The 20,982-nt window shown below is 39.6% G+C and overlaps 1 protein-coding gene across 5 annotated transcripts in view; it reads right to left on the bottom strand.

Moving 5' to 3' along the window:
• Window positions 1–20,982, bottom strand: part of kif21b (kinesin family member 21B) — a 182,227-nt gene that overhangs the window by 75,946 nt on the left and 85,299 nt on the right. For all 5 annotated transcript variants that reach the window (XR_011955397.1, XR_011955396.1, XR_011955398.1 and 2 more), the window contains exons 7-11: window positions 12,483–12,598; window positions 11,190–11,385; window positions 9,501–9,690; window positions 3,658–3,721; window positions 1,272–1,490 (exon numbers count right to left, since the gene is read on the bottom strand). Coding sequence is in view for 1 of the 5 variants with exons in the window: in XM_072563572.1 (XP_072419673.1) it covers window positions 1,272–1,490; window positions 3,658–3,721; window positions 9,501–9,690; window positions 11,190–11,385; window positions 12,483–12,598 (785 nt within the window). In the remaining 4 variants the exon portion in view is untranslated. The remainder of the gene's footprint in view (window positions 1–1,271; window positions 1,491–3,657; window positions 3,722–9,500; window positions 9,691–11,189; window positions 11,386–12,482; window positions 12,599–20,982) is intronic.

The following is a 20,982-nucleotide window of genomic DNA, read 5'->3' as shown; positions in this document are numbered from 1 at the left end:
CATTTACAGCCTTGCATTTTCTTCAGTCAAGTGATTTTCTGTTTGTTGACTTTTCTTTATAATGCAATTATTACAGCATTTTAAAAACCTGGTGTTAACATGTTAGCAAATAGGAATTAGGCAGAATTAGTTTTCAAAGTATCATTTCTGTTAGAAGATTTAGAAGTAGAATCTCAATGCGATTAAGAATAGCATTATTTATACATTAAACAGGTGCAAAGATTAGCCAGAACAGTGTTGCACAATCTTTAACATCTACTTGAGAAGCAAAATGTGACCTTGATACAACGGTCACTCGATGATTGTACCACTGACGGTGCAGCATTCCCTCGCGACTTCACTGAAGTGTCAATCTACATTGTATCAAGTCTCTGCAGTCCAGCTTGAACCTATAATATTTTGAATCCACCAAGGCTGACTCATCTAGTCAACAAATAGGCAATAGATCAGAGGGACAAAATGGATGTAACCTATATGCAACAGAAGGAAGATAGCAATATAGGTTTATCCAGTACATATCTCACACTGCTGTAAATTTAAATGATTGTTGTACATATGCAGCTAGTACTAAATGCAATATTGAGTGGCTGCACATCCTCAGCAGAGGTGCAACATCACCAAAGGCCAGCACTGGGGAAGGCTGGTCTATACTAATTAAAGCCAGTTTACACCACTTAATGGCTAAAGTGGGCAGTGAAAATCTTTTTAAAAACATGATTTTGAAATGGGATCAAACAATGGCTGACCATGGCCCAAGAATTTCTAATACTGCATTTGGGGGAGTTTGAGAGAAGAGATGTTACACACTGACTGCCATCGAATCTGTCCATTCCAGCAGACCATGTCTGCACTCCTAAAGTTCCTGAAGAAGGGCTTATGCCCGAAATGTCGATTCTCCTGCTCCTCGGATGCTGCCTGGCCTGCTGCGTTTTACCAGCACCACATTTTTCAACTCCTAAACTTTTGTCTGGCACATGCTCAGCATCAGAACTATGCGCTCCTATATTGTGAATGCCATTTTATGGACAAAGACCAGGAAAAAATAAAACTGGACAACGTGGAACCAAGTATCACAGACTAAAATGTGACGCATGCTGGACTGAAATTTGATGGTTTCTATTTTAAAGGCTTTGCCTACAAGTTACTGGTATCCAGGAGGCCCAGGGTGGGAACTCAGTCAGCATTGTACAACCGTTTGGTACATATTGCTGTGGAATTTGTTACTTTATTAAATGTGTGCATTACCTAGTAGAATCTATGCACAAAATTACCTATTTCTTTTTCGTATCCTTTCCCTTTTCTTGAGCAGCTCCAAGTCTTTTTTCGCCATTTCAACAATTTCAGAAGTATCAGATTCCAGGGAACCAACTAGGCTGGACATCGAGCAAGGCATGGGAGACAGACCCGCTGCATACGAGGACCTGGACGTCAGTCGAGATACGTTGCGTCGGAGGGACTCATTCATTGCTTCACTCTCCAGTAGTTTGGTCCTGGAACAGAATAGGCTTTATTTTTTTTCTGCAAAATCAGAGGGCTTTGAGAAGATGTTTCACACTGAAAAATAAATTCTAAAGAACAATACAGTTGGAATACTCTGAACATTTACAATTTATATTCCATATCAGACATCCCAAGGGCAAAACATGACAAGTGGAAAATAATAAGAAATGCATAAGCAATAAACTTTTCTCCATATACTATTTTCCACTCAGATATGCCAGTATTTTTTTAATGCTCTTCATGTTCATAATTTATGTTCTGGTTAAGCATGCAGCTAAATAGATTTTATCATTTCTAGTCCCAGCATTTACTCTGGCTGGAAGGCTGTAGGCAGCGACATTTCCCTATTGTGCTTCTATGGAATCTGCCCCAAATTTTAGTGCATCCCTTAGCACATAGCCCTGGACCTTGGAATGTACTTGTAGTTGAGGGCAACTCTTTGCAATGGAAGACCAACACATTTCAGGCAGACCAAACAGTGTTATTCATCAGTATAAACAGTGCAGCATGGTGGTTCAGTGGTTAGCATTGCTGCCTCAGAGGGCCAGGGACCTCGGTTTGATTCTCGCCTTAGGCGACGATGTGTGTGTGTGGAGTTTGCACATTTGCCCCGTATCTGTGTGGGTTTCCTCTGGGTGCTCTGGTTTCCTCCTACAATTCAAAAATGCACAAGTTAGGTTGATTGGCGATGTTAAATTGCCCATTTTCTCCATGGATGTACAGGCCAGATGATTTAGCTGTGGGAAATGCAGGGTTACAGAGATGGGGTAGGTCTGGGTGGAATGCTCTTCAAAGGGTTGGTGTAGAATCAATGGGCTGAATGGCCTGATTCCATACTGGAGGGATTCTTTGATTCTATGAAACAAAATTTGCTGGAAAAAACTCTTCAGGCCTGGCAGCACCCGTGGAGAGGAAGCAAAGGTAATATTTCAGGCCCAGTGACCCTTCTTCAGAACACAACGCTGCTCATTGATTTGATGCCTTTCCAGCAACAGTTGGTATTTATCTTGGTGGATATCTCTGGTAACAGCCCATAGCACAGAATCCTGTGTCACAGAGCTGCTCAGAATGAACTACAATAAAAACTACTGCCTGTCTCTCCAGGTATTCTTTGCAAAGGTACATAACAGCCTCTGCCCCATCACATCACCTTGTCTGGAGGGAGGTGTAAATAAATGGTTCAATAATGGTTGCCTACAGTTTATCTTAGTGCAATGCTATACACTACAAGGTGCACCTCAGAGAAAATGTTTTTACTGTGTGAAAAATAATAGTGACCCATTCAGCATTATTACAGCAAATATTTCAAATCAGGCAAGAAAAAAAACTTTTGTTTTCCAAATATAGAATCTGAAAGATAAATAGTTGATATTTATTAAAATGAGTTAAAACTCCTTGACGAAGCTTTCTTTTAATTCATTCACAGATGATGGCATCGCTGGCTAACATTTATTGCCCAACCCCTAATTGCTCAGAGGGCTGTTGAAGAGTCAACCACATTGCTGTGGTCTCGTGTCACATGTAGGCCAGACAAAGTAAGGATGGCAGTTTCCTTCCCAAAATGACAATAGTGAACAAGGTGGGTTTTTCTGATAATTGCCAATGCACTCGTGGTCATTATTAGACTCCTCATTCCAGATATTGGGTTTGAATCCTGCCATGGCAGACAGTGGAATTTGAATTCAATAGAGTCCCCAGAATATCACCTGGGTCTTTGGATTAACATTCCAGTGACAATATTACGAGGTCACTGCCTCTCCAGTTAGTAATGAAGCTTTGGCATTTTTTTTTTTCTGTGGGCAAACATCATGAAGAAAAGATTAGAATGGCCTGGACGATAAGTTCATATTAACATCTGAATAAATGAAGAGACTTTCAGTCTAACAATTTGCGGATGATTTTAACAGAGCTGCCAGAGGTAGAAAGATAGAATTCTGACACAGTTTCACGAACCACATTTTCATTTTTGAGAAGTCCTTAAAAGACAAAACTTAGATCCAATCAAATTGTTACGAAATGCCAAGCAGATAAGTGATGAACTCTGAGTGGAAGTGTACCTAAAAGACGCTCTTCTGCTGGAATGCTTTCCATTGAACTGATAGTGGGGAGAAAGAACAATCAACACCAACATACAGAATTTAACGTTCATGGACTAACCTGAGATCCTGTATTTCTCGAATATAGTTTTGAATTAGTGCACCTATTTCCTCATTGTTATCTCCTGCAGAAAAAATAAAACAGTGAACTATTGGACACGCAAAATAAGAACCAAAGCGGAAAGTTTGCTTTGATGAAGATCCATGTGCATATTTTTAAGCATAGCTTAATGCACAGACCACCTATACTGCAGGATTACCTCTGATCGTGCAGTCACAAACATAGAAAGAGGAGTAGGCCAGTCAGCAAGCAACTCTGTGGGTGCAGTCCCCACCCAGGCTCTATTTAATTCAACTAAAACATCTTTACTCCTGTATGCAAATCCTCTTGTGATAAAGGCCAAAATATCATTTTTCTTCCTAATGGCTTGCTGCACTTTTCAGTGTCATTTGTTTATGGTTGCCCAGATCCCTCTGGACTTTAATTCTTCCCAATTTTCCACAAGTTAAGAAAAAAATTGCACCTTCATTCCTCCTACCAATGTTGATTGCCTCACACTTATCCAGGTGACATTCCATACGACCATAGACATTGGAGCAGAAATTAAGCAATTTGGCCCATTGAGTCTGCTCTGCCATTCAAACATGGCGGATAGGTTTTTCAACGCCATTTTCCCGCTTTCTCCCTGTAATCTTTTGATCCCTTTGGCATTCAAGAACTTATCAATCCCTGTTTTAAATATACTCAAGGACTTGGTCTCCACATCCTTCTGTGGCAACAAGTTCTGCAGATTCCCCACTCTCTGGCTGAAGAAGTTTCTCCTTATCTCCATTCTAACAGGTCTTCCCTTTACTCTGAAGCTGTGCCCTCAGGTCATTTTTCCTGCCAATGGAAACATCGTCCCAACGTCCACTCTGTCAAGGCTATTCAGTATTTCCACCTAGTTTTGTGTCATCTACCAACTTAGAAATATTATATTTGGTTCCCAAAACACATTCATTGATGCAGTTTGCGAAAATCTGGGTTCAAAGTAGTAATCCTTGAACTACGCTGTTCTTGCAACCTGCCATGCTGAGAATAACCCATTTATCTCTGCTGTATTTCTTTCTGTTAATCAATCGTTGCTCTCAATGCGGTTTCCTCTACATTGGGGAGACAGGGTATCAATTTGTGGAACTTTTCAGAGAACATCTCTAGACACATGCCCTGTGGCCGACCATTTCAACTCCCCCTCCCACTCTTCCAAGAATATTCATATCCTGTTTCTCCACCACCAAATCTAAGCCAACCGACATCTGGAGGAAGAATGTCTCATCTTGGGACCCTTCAACCACACAGCATCAACGATTTCACCTGTTTCCTCATGTCCCCTCTCCCCACCTCATCCCACATCCAATCATCCTACTCAGCATCGCCCTCTTGGACTGTCCCACATGTCCATCTTTCTTCCTACCTAACTGCTCCACCCTCCCCTCTGACCTGTCACCATCACCCCCCACCTGCATCTACGTATCGTCTTCCCAGCTACCATCCCCCAGCCCCACTCCTCACGTATTTAGCTCTCAGCTCCCTTCCGTCCACCCACTCCGCACCCCACCACCACATTTCTGATGAAGGGCTTATGCCTGAAACATCGATTCTCCTGTTCCTCGGATGCTGCCTGACCTGCTTTGGTTTTCCAGTGCCACACTTTTCGATCCCAATCCATGTCAGTCTCTTACCTCTATTCCTATACGAGAACATTCTCAAAATTCAAAAATATCACAATTGATCTCAGCTAGTATCTACTCAGCTAGTAACATCCTCTAACAGATTTGTGAAACATGATTTCCCTTTCATAGATTCAAAAAGATTAATTTTTTTGTAGTATCCAGCTGTCACTTCTATAATATATTCTAACACTAAGGTGCAGCTAACAGGCCTGTACTTCCCTATGTTCTTTCTCCCTCCTTCATGTCGTGGGTTACATTTGCAAACTTCTGATCTGTGAACACCATTCGAGAATCTATAGAATTTTAAAAGATGGTCACCTCTTTCAACACTCTGGTATGTAAATCAAGTCCCAAGGATTTGTTACTACCATCAAAGTGTCCAGTACTACCTCTTTACTATTACAAATTCCATTAAGATCCTCATTTTCACAAGTTTCTTGAACCTCTAGTATTTCTCATATTCCTTGTATTTTCCTCCTTGAAGACACATACAAAGAAGTTGTTTAACCTCTCTGCTACTTTCCTATTTCTCATTAAAATTCTCCTGTCGTTGCCCATAATAGACTCATATTTGTCTGTGCTAATGTATTCCTTTATACATACAAGTATTACAGAACATTTTAATTTTTTTTGCTAACTTACATTCATATTCTGTTTCTCCTTATATGATCAGTTTTCATTTGCCGAATTCTAAAATGTTCCCATTCCTTACGCTTGCTACTTCTTTGGTGATTTCATGAGCTTCCTCCACTGATCTAACATAATCTTTATCTTTTGTTGTAAACCACAGATGATACATTTTTCTGTTTGGCTTTTGTAGCTTCAAAGACTGTATATTTGTTTAAAACTATGTATATTTCTTTAGCTATCCTCTGTCTATCAACATCATAACTTTTAATGTTTTTCTTTGCAGTACACTTCAACTAGCTGTCAAAAATGAAATTTCAATCCCTTAAAAACTACCCATTGTATGTTAGTTTAAGTAATGATGCAAGTACACTTGTATGCTTTAAGGATAAGCAACAAAATTGAACTAGTAATTTCTACATCTTAATGAAAAGAGCTTTTTGAAGAAGTAACAAAGAGGATTGATGAGGGCAGAGAAATAGATGTGATCTATATGGACTTCAGTAAGGCATTCAACAAGGTTCCCCATGGGAAACTGGTTAGCAAAGTTAGATCTCACAGAATACAGGGAGAACTAGCCATTTGGATACAGAACTGGCTCAAAGGTAGAAGACAGAGGGTGGTGGTGGGGGGTTGTTTTTCAGAATGGAGGCCTGTGATCAGTGGAGTGCCACAAGGATCGGTGCTGGGTCCACTACTTGTCATCATTTATATAAATGATTTGGATGTGAGCATAAGAGGCATAGTTAGTAAGTTTGTAGATGACACCAAAATTGGAGGTGCAGTGGACAGCGAAGAATGTTACCTCAGATTACAACACAAACTTGATCAAATGGGCCAATGGGCTGAGAAGTGGCAGATGGAGTTTAATTCAGATAAATGCGAAGTGCTGTATTTTGGGACAGCAAATCTTAGCAGGACTTATACACTTAATGGTGAGGTCCGAGGGAGTGTTGCTGAACAAAGAGACCTTGGCGTGCAGGTACATAGCCCCTTGAAAGTGGAGTTACAGGTAGATAGGATAGTGAAAAAGGCATTTGGTATGATTTCCTTTATTGCTCAGAGTATTGAGTACAGGAGTTGGGAGGTCCTGTTGCGGCTGTACAGGACATTGGTTAGGCCACTGTTGGAATTTTGTGTACAATTCTGGTCTCCTTCCTATCGGAAAGATGTTGTGAAACTTGAAAATATTTACAAGGATGTTGCCAGGGTTGGAGGATTTGAGCTATAGGGAGAGGCTGAACAGACTGGGGCTGTTTTCCCTGGAGGGTTGGAAGGGTGACCTTATAGAGGTTTACAAAATTATGAGGGCATGGATAGGATAAATAGACAAAATCTTTTCCCTGGGGTGGGGGAGTCCAGAGCTAGAGGGTATAGGTTTAGGGTGAAAGGGGAAAGATATAAAAGAGACCTAAGGGACAACTTTTTCACGCAGAGGGTGGTACATGTATGGAATGAGCTGCCAGAGGAAGTGGTGGAGGCTGGTACAATTGCAACATTTAAAAGGCACTTGGATGGGTATATGAATAGGAAAAGTTTGGAGGGATATGGGCCGGGTGCTGGCAGGTGGGACTAGATTGGGTTGGGATATCTGGTTGGCGTGGACGGGTTGGACCGAAGGGTCTGTTTCTATGCTGTACATCTCTATGACTCTATGAAAGACTGCTGAGCAGTAACCAAATAAAGTCTTTCAGTCATCAGTCATCTGCCCTAAACAATAGAAATAAAGTTAATCACATCATGAGCAAACAGCTTCCTTTTTATAAAGCAGCTCGAAGGGGAAATAAAAGTGGTGAAACAGAAGATGGGAAATCATAAAATACCATGATTTGATTAAAATGAATTGACCAATTATTCAAACCACCAGAAATAGAGCACAATTCATGCAATAAATTAGTGTCGTAAAATAAATTTACTAAAACCATTTGATTTGATTTTCTTATAGACCATGATTCACAGGGGCTTGTTTCTATAAAATTAGAAAAATCACATCTTGGCCAACAATCACAGTTTGCAGCAATTATGGTGACCTGTAAGTTTAAATGTTAGCTCCCAAATCATGCTGCAAATAACATCAGGAAAACTTGTAACCTAGAAACCTTCACCTAGTCCACTTTGAAAAATTAGAATTCTAATTGTAAAGCATTCCATCACTTTAGACAATAGACAATAGACAATAGGTGCAGGGGTAGGCCATTCTGCCCTTTGAGCCTGCACCACCATTCAATATGATCATGACTGATCATCCTTAGTCAGTATCCTGTTCCTGCCTTATCTCCATAACCCTTGATTCCACTACCCTTGAGAGCTCTATCCAACTCTTTCTGAAACGAATCCAGAGACTGGGCCTCCACTGCCCTCTGGGGCAGAGCATTCCACACAGCCACCACTCTCTGGGTGAAGAAGTTTCTCCTCATCTCTGTCCTAAATAGTCTATCATGTCCTCTGGTTCGGCACTCACCCATCAGCGGAAACATGTTTCCTGCCTCCAGAGTGTCCAATCCTTTAATAATCTTATAAGACTCAATCAGATCCCCTCTCAGTCTTCTAAACTCAAGGGTATACAAGCCCAGTCGCTCCAGTCTTTCAGCGTAAGATGGTCCCGCAATTCCAGGAATTGACCTCGTGAACCTATGCTGCACTCCCTCAATAGCCAGAATGTCTTTCCTCAAATTTGGAGACCAGAACTGCACACAATACTCCAGGTGTGGTCTCACCAGGGCCCTGTACAGCTGCAGAAGAACCTCTTTGCTTCTATACTCAATCCCTCTTGTTATGAAGGCCAGTCTTCTTCACTACCTGCTGTACCTGCATGCTTACCTTCATTGACTAGTGTACAAGAACACCCAGATCTCCCTGTACTGTCCCTTTACCTAAATTGATTCCATTTAGGTAGTTATCTGCCTTCCTGTTAGATTAGATTAGATTAGATTACTTACAGTGTGGAATCTTGCCACCAAAATGGATAACCATACATTTATCCACATTAAACTGCATCTGCCATGCATCTGACCACTCACCTAACATGTCCAGGTCACCCTGTAATCTCCTAACATCCTCCTCACATTTCACCCTGCCACCCAGCTTAGTATCATCAGCAAATTTGCTAATGTTATTACTAATACCATCTTCTATATCTAATATTACTAATCTTCTATATCTTCTATTACTAATACCATCTTAATATATATTGTAAAAAGCTGCGGTCCCACCACTGATCCCTGCAGTACCCCATGGTCACTGCCTGCCATTCCGAAATGGAGCCGTTTATCACTACTCTTTGTTTCCTGTCAGCCAACCAACTTTCAATCCAAGTTAGTACTTTGCCCCCAATATCATGCGCTCTAATTTTGCTCAATTTAAATTCAATTGCCATGGAACTAACAAACTGATGACCACTGTGTAACACAAGAGAAACTTTAAAACCAGGAATTGATTAAGTGAATAAGTTGCATGTTTATTGAATTTACTACCACAACCAGGCAGCAATGAGAATTGCCTATTAAATGAAAAATATCTCAACAGAATTCAGAGCATATGTGAAATTTAATGAGTTAATTTTACCTGCACTGGCTATTATCTGAGTGGCTTCATTACTCAAGAGCTGTGTCACTCTGCTATTAAGTGCTTCGATCGTTTCTTGCATGGCTTTTACTCTCATTCTCAGTGTGTCATTTTCTTTCTGTAGCATTGCATTTTCTTGGCAGAGGTCATTGTAACCTTCTGAACCATCTTCCCCGATAACTCGTTTCCCCTTAAAAAACACAAGCAGAAATTATTTCAATATCAGTTTACTCATTAACTCTTTAAGCCGTGAAAAGAATCTGAATATTTCAGTGATGGAAATTTTCACAACATGTGGACCAAATCTTCCAATAAAGATTAGAAACCCAGATTTGTTCCTGATCAGATTAAAAGAAATACACACGAAGAATTATCTGGGCGAATTTGTTGGTCAGGACCCTCCTCAGCTGAAACAGTTTCATCCAGCAAAGCAGCAAGCAGCAAAGTGAACTGGCAGTGAAAATATCCACTGCTTCATACAATTCGTATTATATTGCAGGATTAAAAAAGGTCTTTAAGCCACTTTCATACCCATTGAGAGACGGTAAGAGCATCAGGTAAGTGAGAGGCAGGAACAAAAACAGAATTTGCAGGAAAATCCCAGCATATCTGGCAGCATCTACAGAGAGAAATCAGAGTTAACATTTCAGGTCCAGTGACCTTTATTCCACCAGACCTGCTGAGACTTTCCAGCAATGTCTGTTTCAGTTCCAGATTTCCAACATCCACAGTTCTTTCAGTTGCTTTTTCCACCAAGTGAGAGGCAGATATGTGAGGAAGCTGGGGTCCCAGATGGATTAGGGTAGGGTAGGAGGCCACAGCAGTTATGATGGTGGGGATTGTCTTTGAGATATGGCAGTGATGGGGTGACAGGGATGAGTCAGAGCAGATTTGTATCTGTGGAGACAGTCAGAGAATATGTGTGCTGTGGTATTGGGTACTCACCAGGGTACAGGCTGGGTGCAGGAAGGGAGTAGAATGGGGGAGGTGGGAGTCGAAGGGAGGTCAAGGTAAGAAGTTAGTGGGATGGAGTTCAATTTATTATTTACCCAAGATTACTGGTTACACAATAACAACATTATAAGATTGCAGAGGTTTTGAATTGCTCTAACATTACCTGGGTGGCTACTGAGCTGTGACTCTAAGTCTAAAACTCTAACGCAGAGTTGGGCACTTTTTTGGAGACTCCCAGATGGCAGGCACTTGGAAGTTTCACTTTCCAGGGGAATTCCCAGTCAGGAAGCAGTTTTCAGACTTCCACTTCTGCATGATCCTGACATGCCACTCTAGTCTATGCCCTTGCAATAACTAAGGCTTGATGCCTATGCAGTTGAGTTGCCCAGATTTGGTTTTTATCATCATGTTTTGCAAACAAAGTTATAATGAACTGCAGCCTATTTTGCAAAAGAAGCATCCATTTTTAAAAGTAAATAAATTCAGTATCCGAGTTGATTTAAACAATTAAATTAATATTTATGAGATGTGCTTTTTTCAATTTATGCCTAAAATGCTGTTTCAAGTCTATGAAAATCTGAAGTGTAACAAATATTTTGACAGTGTGGCATTTTTGTGTGCTAATCAATTTCTTGTTTAGTTCAATCCATTCTGAAAACAGTGACACCATTTGAAGAATTCTGATTTGGATCTTTAGCCAGTGCTTCCTAAACATTCACTGCAAACATTTCTTACTGTCTTATATTCCATCAGCTCCATTTGAAGTCGAGCAATCTCAGCTCGCAAGGCACTGATCTGCTGGCTGGTCTTGTCTTGATTGACCACAACTTTATTCTTGATGTTACGGGCTCGGTTTGCATATTTGAGAGTGTTGAGAGTTTCCATGAAGTCACGATCTGATGGGCTTATGCAAGCAATCATGATAGTTCGACTATAAGAGAGACAATAATTTTCAATGCAAATTTTTCATGGTTTTTAAATTCAAATGAGTAGAAAAAGGACAACTTATTTGCAATCATTGCTATTAATGCACTTCCAATACAAAATTTATTAACAAAAAACCTGGAATTATCAATTTAAAACATAGGTATCCATCAATATCTGCGCTACTCAATTAGACTTGAGACTATTCACTAGGAATAAAGAAAGATAAAATTAGTCAGAGAGTCAGAGATGTACAGCATGGAAACACACCCTTCAGTCCAACTAGTCCATGCCGGCCAGATATCCTAATCTAAACTTGTTCCATTTGCGAGCACTCGGACCATATCCCTTTATACCCATCCAGATGCCTTAAATGTTGTATTTATACCTCCCTCCACCACTTTCTCTGGTAGCTCATTCCATACATGCACCACCCTCTACATGGAAAAGTTGCCCTCTAGGTACCTTTTAAATTTTTCCCCTCTCACCTTAAATCTATGCCCTCTAGTTCTAGATTCCCCCACCCAAGGGAAAAGATCTTGACTATTTACCCTATCCAGGCCTCTCATGACTTTATAACCCTATATAAGGTCACTAGACACAAACATGTGAATTAGAAGCAGAGGTAGCCATTCGGCTGATCTGATTATGGCTTCAATTTAATTTCCTGCCTACGCTGGACGTTCTTTGACATGCTTGTTAGTCAAGTGTCTATCTCTGCCTTACAAAATATTAAAAATTCCTTGCATCCGATACACTTTGTGAAAAGTTTCCACATTGTCAGCTCTTAAGATAAACATTTTCTCATTGTCTTTCTAAGCACAATTTCTAACCACTGAATGTTATCATAAATTTCCCTTGAATGTGTATGTTTGATACTGTAACAATATTCAGATGATAGAAGTATAATTCTCCCAATTTGCATGTTGCTTAGACAACAGCTTTTGAGATGTTTGTTAATTTTTAATTTGAAAACCTGAGTTTTGAAACTCCTATCAATCCACCAATACAAAGTAGATTTTCATTTTCTGGAAATTTAATCTCATTGATGGTAAGAATAAAGACTAATCTTTACTTCCACTATAGATGTCTTATTCCTTGTACCTGTTTCCGCCCAGAGAGTCTTGCAGAAGCCTGGTGAGTTTAGAATCTCTGTATGGCACATGGTGGCTCTTCTTACTTTGATCCCCCAATGCACTGATGACATTTCCCAGTGACAGCTTTGGTCAAAGTTCAAAGGGAAAGACAGGAGAAAAAAATTAATTGCAATTATTTTTTACCCTCAATGTTAATTTAAAACCATTGTTTTATCAATGCTACACACCCTCTAAGTGATTTCTTCAACTAAAATTTGAAAAGGTTTCTGAAGAATTGGACTGGAAACGTTAACTCTGATTTCTCTCCACAGATGCTGCCAGACCTGCTGAGATTTTCCAGCTATTTCTGTTTTTGCTTCAGCTTTCCAGCATCTGCAGTTCTTTTGGTTTTTTGAACAGGCTTGTTGACTTCGCCCTCAACACAATGGACCCGTTTTGTCCTGTTATGTCTATGTAGACCTCTTGTTCTAGGTTACCACTATTCCCTTTGCCTTTTGTTCTGGATACTCTCTCAACCTGTTTTACTTGCTCCTCCTCCCCCTCTATCAACAGCATTTAAACATCATTTTCCAGCCCTCTCAGTTCTGAAGAGTCACATTTGACTCAAAAAACCAACACTGCTTCTCTCTGCACAGATGCTTCCAAATTTGCTGAGTTTCTCCAAAATGTTCTGTTTGTCTTACAGATTTACTAGATTTATTTCAGGACCTGTTAACGATAAAATGCATTTCTCCAAACTACGTTCTAAGTAGAGGAGAATGTTGTCTCTCATTTTAACCAGAAGTGCAACAAAATATATCTGTACAGCATTTACACTCTGTAATTACACGAAGTAACAATTGGAAAGGGGCTGTGTTAACATAAAAGACCACTGGGTGGTACTATTCACAGCTGCTGAACATTACACTGTTGAATGACAATACAGTATTTGATAAATTGAAATAATCAACTTCTCAAGTTACAGAGGTGAGAGACAAAGTTAAAATAGAAATCGGAAAAGGAGGCAAGATAAACAATATCTAACCCATGAAAACACTGACTTGTTAATGGACAAGCTATGAAAATATTGGAGGAAATTTATGCAGTATCACCCCACGAAAAAGGACAGGACTGATGTATCGTAGAAAATGTTTCTGACGAAAGTCAGATGACATTCATGTTTCAGGTATAACAGGAAATTTGTTAATCTTATAGGATTTCACCCTCACTTTAAATCTTCATTTGTCTTTACAACTACCCATCATCTTTCAATAGATCCAATCTTCAAGTCGCCGTTGGTCTAATCAAAGACAGAGTTCACAGTGCAGAATAATATTCCATATAAGTTTCCCTCTCCCCTCCTAAATGAAGGAGCAGTCTGAAATGACTCCATGAGTATCCCAGCACCAAGTCACCCTTTATTTACATGTGCATAGTACCTGACACTGGTCTTGCTTCCTCAGAGCCAACTCTTAGAGTAAACAGAACCTCTGACACTCCTGTTTTTATCTGTCAGCCAGCGTTCCCTGAATGGACCAGGTTAACAGCCCCAGTCAGGGATCTCATATTCTATGCGGTCCACCTGGCAGACATCATTACAGTTATGACTCAGTCCATTCAAAGAACACATTCCATTTAGTTGTCAACGCACCATACTATTAAAGCCATATGTTAACACATGAATACTCTAAATGAGAGTACAGTTGTAATCTGAAACTGAAATTACCATCTTACACCACCACTTAATTTTCACAGTAAATTAAATAACCTGCATTTCCATATAATAGTTGTCATGTCCTTGGGATACCACAGAATATTTCACAGTCAGAGAATAACTTTGTAAAATGTTACTTTATTGGAAAATGCAGCAGTCTGCACTGAGTATAGTTTGAAATATTCAGGTTTTGTAGATACACATATATAGTATATTACATATGTAAGACAATACAATTAGTATTAAGTTATTGAAAATGGTTATTGGTTGGAGACCTCCCAAAATTCTCTCCCACGTGTTACAACAATTTAAACCTATGTTCCATCTAAAAAACAATAATCTAAACTTGGAATATGTGAGCAGAGTTAGTAGTTTATATAAGGCTCTCAGTTAAAGACACTAAATAAAGAAAATAGCATTGAATGGATGCATCAATTTGCCAAAGAGAAACCAATTATAGCCATGCCAGCTGAACAAGGAGTTTTCGAGTGAAACACAAACATGTCATTTTAGTTTGACTTCACTGAGGTTTGACAGCCTGTAAGGTTGTTGTTCAATCTCTCCTGCACTTCAAACATTAACAATTGCAACAGGATGAACAGAACTCAAGTCTGAAGGGCACTAATCCCATCACCAGTTTGGTTAGGATCTCTTGAGCACTACAACAGCCACTTGCAGCCTTTGTCAAATGCCAGAGTAAGAGATCCCCAGATCAGGACATCTATCTCCCAAAAAGAAAGGGTACTGTGATGGTAGGGAAGCTGGATGAGCTAAATGAAGGCTAATATACTTTTATTTTTAAGATTTTTGATTAACTTAGATTCCAAATTTAAAATAGCGTATTTTAAATGTAGAGTGTTTCAACTGACCTAGCCATTTTTTTCTGTGGCTAAGTTAAATTAAAGAAGTTTAAGGAGATCTATAAAACTGATTATTCTTGTGGATACATGGTTTATTTCTTTGTGATACTTGTAATAAATCTGTTTAAATAGTTCTTGTAAGCATAATATGGTTTGTGTCTTTCATTTGTGAAATAAACTGTTATGTTCTTTTGTTACAAGTATATTGGCAGGCTCTTTTAAATGTGTCCATTTACTGACCTCCACAGAAAACAAAACTAACAAAGAACACTTAATGCCTATCAAGTCAGATATCACTCTGAGATCTAACCTTTCCAATATCACCATCAGCTGGGATTATAACGATCTGTTGTCATTTATTAATGTTGTTCAATCTCTTGAGGGTTTATTCGCTGACCCCTATAACAGTTGGTTGGAAACAAAAGCCTTCCTATGCTCAGCCAACAAAAGACATTTGATAGTTAGTCCTTTTATGTAAACTATAACGATTTGCATCTACTTTGGGAATCTACTTATCTGCTTTCATTACTTTTAATTCCTCCAATACAAATCATCTTCAGTTAACAAAATAAATAGGTCAAAATCTTCAAAAATAGAGAAAAATGTTCTATTCTGTATATTATAAAGTAAAGCACCATCAGCTAACATGTATCCACAAGAATAATCAGTTTTATAGACCTCCTTAAACTTCTTTAATTTAACTTAGCCACAGAAAAAAATGACTAGGTCAGTTGAAACACTCTACATTTAAAATACGCTATTTTAAATTTGGAAGCTAAGTTAATCAAAAATCTTAAAAATAAAAATATATTAGACTTCATTTAGCTCATCCAGCTTTCCTACCATCACAGTACCCTTTCTTTTTGGGAGATAGATGTCCTGATCTGGGGATCTCTTACTCTGGCATTTGAGAAAGTCTGCAAGTGGCTGTTGTAGTGCTCAAGAGATCCTAACCAAACTGGTGATGGGATTAGTGCCCTTCAGACTCGAGTTCTGTTCATCCTGTTGCAATTGTCAATGTTTGAAGTGCAGAAGCATGGTGGAGAGATTGAACAGCTCATCGGGACTTAACATTATGGTTGAGAGATGTCTGGGATTATCACTTTTGGCTGCAGTGTATTTGAAACTTTTATCACATGATATTTTGACCACACAACAACTGAATCCCCATTGCATAATCTCTCCGTCTCTCACTGAAACAATACATCTCAAGCCTCCCAGTTCACCAATTCCCAGGCTGCACCTCTCCTCCAGATCCTTCTCAAAATCTTCAGCTCTAGTTCCTCCGACATCTGACCCAATTTGTCCTTTTCTCAGCTCCTAATCTCCCGCTCACCCCTCATGACTGCTTTCGACACCCATGGTCACATGGCTCACTATTCCCCAGAGCGCCAAATCTTTGATAGCAAGGGTAGAATCACTGGGTTAAATCCAGTAAAATAGAAATTGGAGTCTAGTGTAATTGATAGAATGCAGGGTTCCTTCTACAGTATTAGTGTTGAAGAAACTGTTCTATCTCCAGTTCAGAGCTGTGGAAGCATTCAATCCCAGAGGCAGAGTAGTTTCACTATCACTTTGGATGCTGGGTAAACAAAGCATCATTCCACAAAAGCCATTTATTCATCCAATCATCTTGCACCTATCCAAATAATCCAATTACTAATGGACATGTAGATTAATGCATGGCTGGCGATCCATGATATAATGTGCAAGTGATCACAGTTTCAAGATGCAGTTTAGATCCATTACAAGAATACAATGCTGCTAAGTGGCTGCTTTTGGCTGTGCACAAACATTTACAGGCTCTACGGCCTGCTAAGTAAACCTGTTCACAGCACATGGCACACAATACTTCCTGGGCCGCAGGATGGTCAAGGCTTGCAGCATTTTCCAAAAAAAAGGGGTTCATGTGAACATATTGAGAAGTTAAAAACAATGACTGCAGATGCTGAAAATCAAATACTGGATTAGTGGTGCTGGAAGAGCACAGCAGTTCAGGCAGCATCCAACGAGCAGCGAAATCAACGTTTCGGGCAAAAGCCCTTCATCAGGAAAGTTGAGAAGTTATTGAGAAGATATTGAGAAGTTATACAGGACATTTTATTCTTCATATATGAAAGCCTTTCTGAAAATATTTGTTCTGATAAGATATGGGGAGTAACCTACAAAAAATGAGAGCAGTTTAACTATTAAAACAAAACAGGATAGGACAGCATAAGACTGACTAAACTACAGGAGGATGTACATAGTAAGAGAATAATGAGAATTGCATTACAGGATTGTGAAATGATGGATAAAATAGTTAATAAAAGTAACTTACATTGTTTATATTAATCCATAGTGTCTATATTAAACCAGATAAACTGGAGACCATAAACATGTTTCAAGGATCCAGATATAGTAGAGATGACTCAGAAATTGCTACAGAAGAACCTTTTAAGATGGCGGAGGGGGCAGAGTAGGAATTATTTGGGCCCCCAGGTTTGTTCGCTCCCTCTTGCATAGTCAACAGTATCCTTTTTTCAAAATTTTATTTTCTTCAGCTAACTTTTGAATCACACTCATCTTTCTCTTTTTCTGCTGTTGTGATGGTGGAGAGAGGTTGTAGGAGCTGTTGAATGGTGGGTCTGGTCCGTTCCACGTCACCATGGTGATCGCGGCTCGAGCAGTTGTTCCAGTGTCGATGTATTAGGGTCCACTCTTCGCCTCTGATGTTTCGACAGCGTCTACAACGGCGGCGGAGTGAACAACCTCTGTTAATTTGGATGGTCAATTAGGTTTTAGACATTGGAATGGGCCCTGGTCCCCAAGATTTGGGACAGTCTCTGTACAGTTTTGGTCTCCTTACTTGAGAAAGGATGTCCTGGCATTGGAGGGGGTGCACAGGAGGTTCACTAGATTAATTCCGGAATTGAGACAGTTGATTTATGAGAAGAAATTGAGTAGACAGGGATGACACTCTTTGGAATTTAGAAGAATGAGGGGGGAATCTTATAGAAACATATAAAATTATGAAGGGAATACAAAAGATAGAAGCAGGAAAGTTGTTTCTACTGGCAGGTAAAACTAAAACTAGAGGACACAGCTTCAAAATAAGAGCAGCAGATTTAGGAGTGAGTTGAGGAGGAACTTCTTCACCCAAAGGGCTGTGAATCGTGCAATTCCATGCCCAATAAAGCAGTTGAAGCTATTTTGTTGAGTGTTTTAAGGCAAAGATGAGTAGATTTTGGAAACAGTAAAGGAATTAAGGGTTAAAGTGAGCGAGCAGTTAAGTGAAGCTGAGTGCACAATAAGATCAGCCATGATCTTATTGAAGGGTAGAGCAGGTTCGATGGGCCAGATGACCTAATCCTGCTCCTATTTCTTATTTCTTGTGTGTCCTTGCTATGGCGACGGCTGGAGTCTCAATGGTGATGAGGTGGCTTTGGCAGAGGCAAAGTTCTGGGTCCGGTCAGCGGCAATGGAGGCTGTTTCAGCATGTTTCCTCTTTGGCATTGTGTCCTCAGGAAACAGGTTGGTGGCTGTGGATTGCAGCTACTTAGGAAATCACAAAGCCGTGGATAGAACAAAAAAATTGAAATTTGTCCTAACTTTTCATGAGTTATTTATTTAATTAATTAATTCACATAGTTAAACTGATGCCGGCTTATGGCAACATAATTACATGTAACAATACATTCCACACCATTATAATATAAGAATCAGCACTGGGATTTGAGGTCCAAAGCAAATTTATGAGAATTGAGCTAGAAATGAGATTTTACATGCATAAACCATGAACAGGCTTTTGCTTTAAAAGATGACTGACAGGTGAAGTCATCGAGATCTTTAAGATTATGAAGGGTTCTGATAAAGTCGATGCAGAGAAAGCCACCAAGAAATCAAAAAGGGAATGAAGAGAGAATACAGAACACTTTGACACAAGGAATGGTTTGAAGTGAATTGTAACTTGCATTTAAGAGAATCCTGACAATGTGGAAGTAGGCCCTTTGGCCCAACATGTCCACACCAACCATGCAAAGAGTCACCCACCCATACCCATTCCCCTATGTTTACCCCTGACTAACGCAGCTAACCTACACATCCCTGAACACTCTGGGCAATTCACCTAACCTTCACATCTTTGGATTTTGGGAGGAAATCAGAGCACCCAGAGTATCCCACGCAGACACAGGGAGAATGTGCAAACTCCACACAGACAGTCACCCAATGGTGGAATCGAACCCACATCCCTGGCATTGTGAGGCAGCAGTGCTAACCAATGAGCCACCGTGCTACGTGTGAACATATGAGGGGAAATGGAATAGAGTTGTGCTAATGGAGTTAGGTGACAAAAGATCGGAGAAAGCTCGAGTAGAGCATAAACAGCTCCACAGCTGTTTGAAAGAATGGCTTATTTCAATGCTGCATATTCTTTGTGATTCTATTTGGGTTCTTTGATGCTGAGATGTTGCTCAGACCCTCCAGTTAGAGTACTGGGTGAGTCTCTCACTGCATTCTCCCAGCGCCCTCCACACTTGTCAACTACCTTTAGATTGTCCAGGCACCTCAGGCATGTTATAGGCACCTTGTAATTAGGGAAGGCAAAGTGATGTACTGAAACATTGGCTGTTGTAAGTAGAACATAAATAAAATGACATTATCCATTTTTGTGGTTGTATGAATTTGTGGCAGGTCTAAGTAAATGAGCCTTAGCAAAATATAAACCAGACGCTAGTACTTGGATACCAGTCCTCCTGACTCTGAATGACTACTACAAACGTATAAAAGTAGTCATAAATAGCTCCAAAATTGATCCGGAAGGCAGCCAAGGAAAGTCTCCATTAATTTTATACAATTTCAGTCCCATTCTAATTAGTGCGATATCAACCTCTTTAAAGAGTAAATAGGATTTATCATTGATATGTCAAACAATTTCAGGCATACTGTGAAAAATTACAATTCTGCCTTGCTTCTAATTGCATGTGTCCCTATTCACTGCTATTTCAAACAGACTTCCCTCTCCACAGGTGAGCAGGTCTCTGGTAAGCAACACAATTAAGTCTTCAGGAAGACAAAAGCACTGATTCAAAAACAGTTCATGCTATTAGTTGGTTTATATAAATGATCAAATGCAATAATTTGAAATTAAGTGTTTAGAAGAAGTGGAGTAACACAGAAATAAAACAAACACATTTATATTGTGTCTTTTATGATCAAAGGGCATCCCAAAGCACTTGACAACCGATGCAGTATTTTTAATGAAATCACTGCTGTAATATGTAGCAATATAGCAATTTGTACACAGCAAAATAATAATGACGGGTATTCTGTTTTGTGTGCTCTTGACATCCATGAAAATGCATCAAAAATCTAACCTTCTGTTTTACTTTTCCTGAAGCTGGTTATTAATGAAACGCATACCTGAAAACAAAGTAGCGGTTTTTATTCCTTTCTAAAATCGATGTCAACTCCAGCCCACACATATTTCACTTACCTGTCAGAGACAGTAAACTTGCAAATGCCGTCAGTGTAAGCCTGTATACTGAGTTTTTGACATATATTTCTTGATATTTTCATTAAGCAGCAACAGCTACAAATATGTAAAGGAAACAGAAATTCCTGCATCAGCAGTTCTTTTGTTTTTGCTTAAATGTAAGCACGTGCCTTTTATTAGTTCCAGTGCTCTGGAGGTGGGAAGTCTGATTTGTACAAGGCAGTCCAGCACCTTAACTCTGAGGAAATATAGTAGGGGCTTATTAGATATTAGGTCATGGATTTACAACTGAATGCTGCACAGCTCCTATGGTTTTGGGTTATAAACATTTTGTCAAGACTTATTGTGAGATTTCTACCAGCATGAATCACAAACACATTAGGTCCACCATTATGGGTGTGTCAAAGTGAATTCTTTATTTCATTAATATGAAACATAACCTTGCTGTTCACAGATATATCAAAACCACTGCACAAAC

This window comes from Chiloscyllium punctatum, chromosome 45 (assembly GCF_047496795.1).
Source record: "Chiloscyllium punctatum isolate Juve2018m chromosome 45, sChiPun1.3, whole genome shotgun sequence".
Classification (NCBI taxonomy): Eukaryota; Metazoa; Chordata; class Chondrichthyes; order Orectolobiformes; family Hemiscylliidae; genus Chiloscyllium; species Chiloscyllium punctatum.
This window is presented reverse-complemented; position numbering and strand designations above follow the sequence as displayed.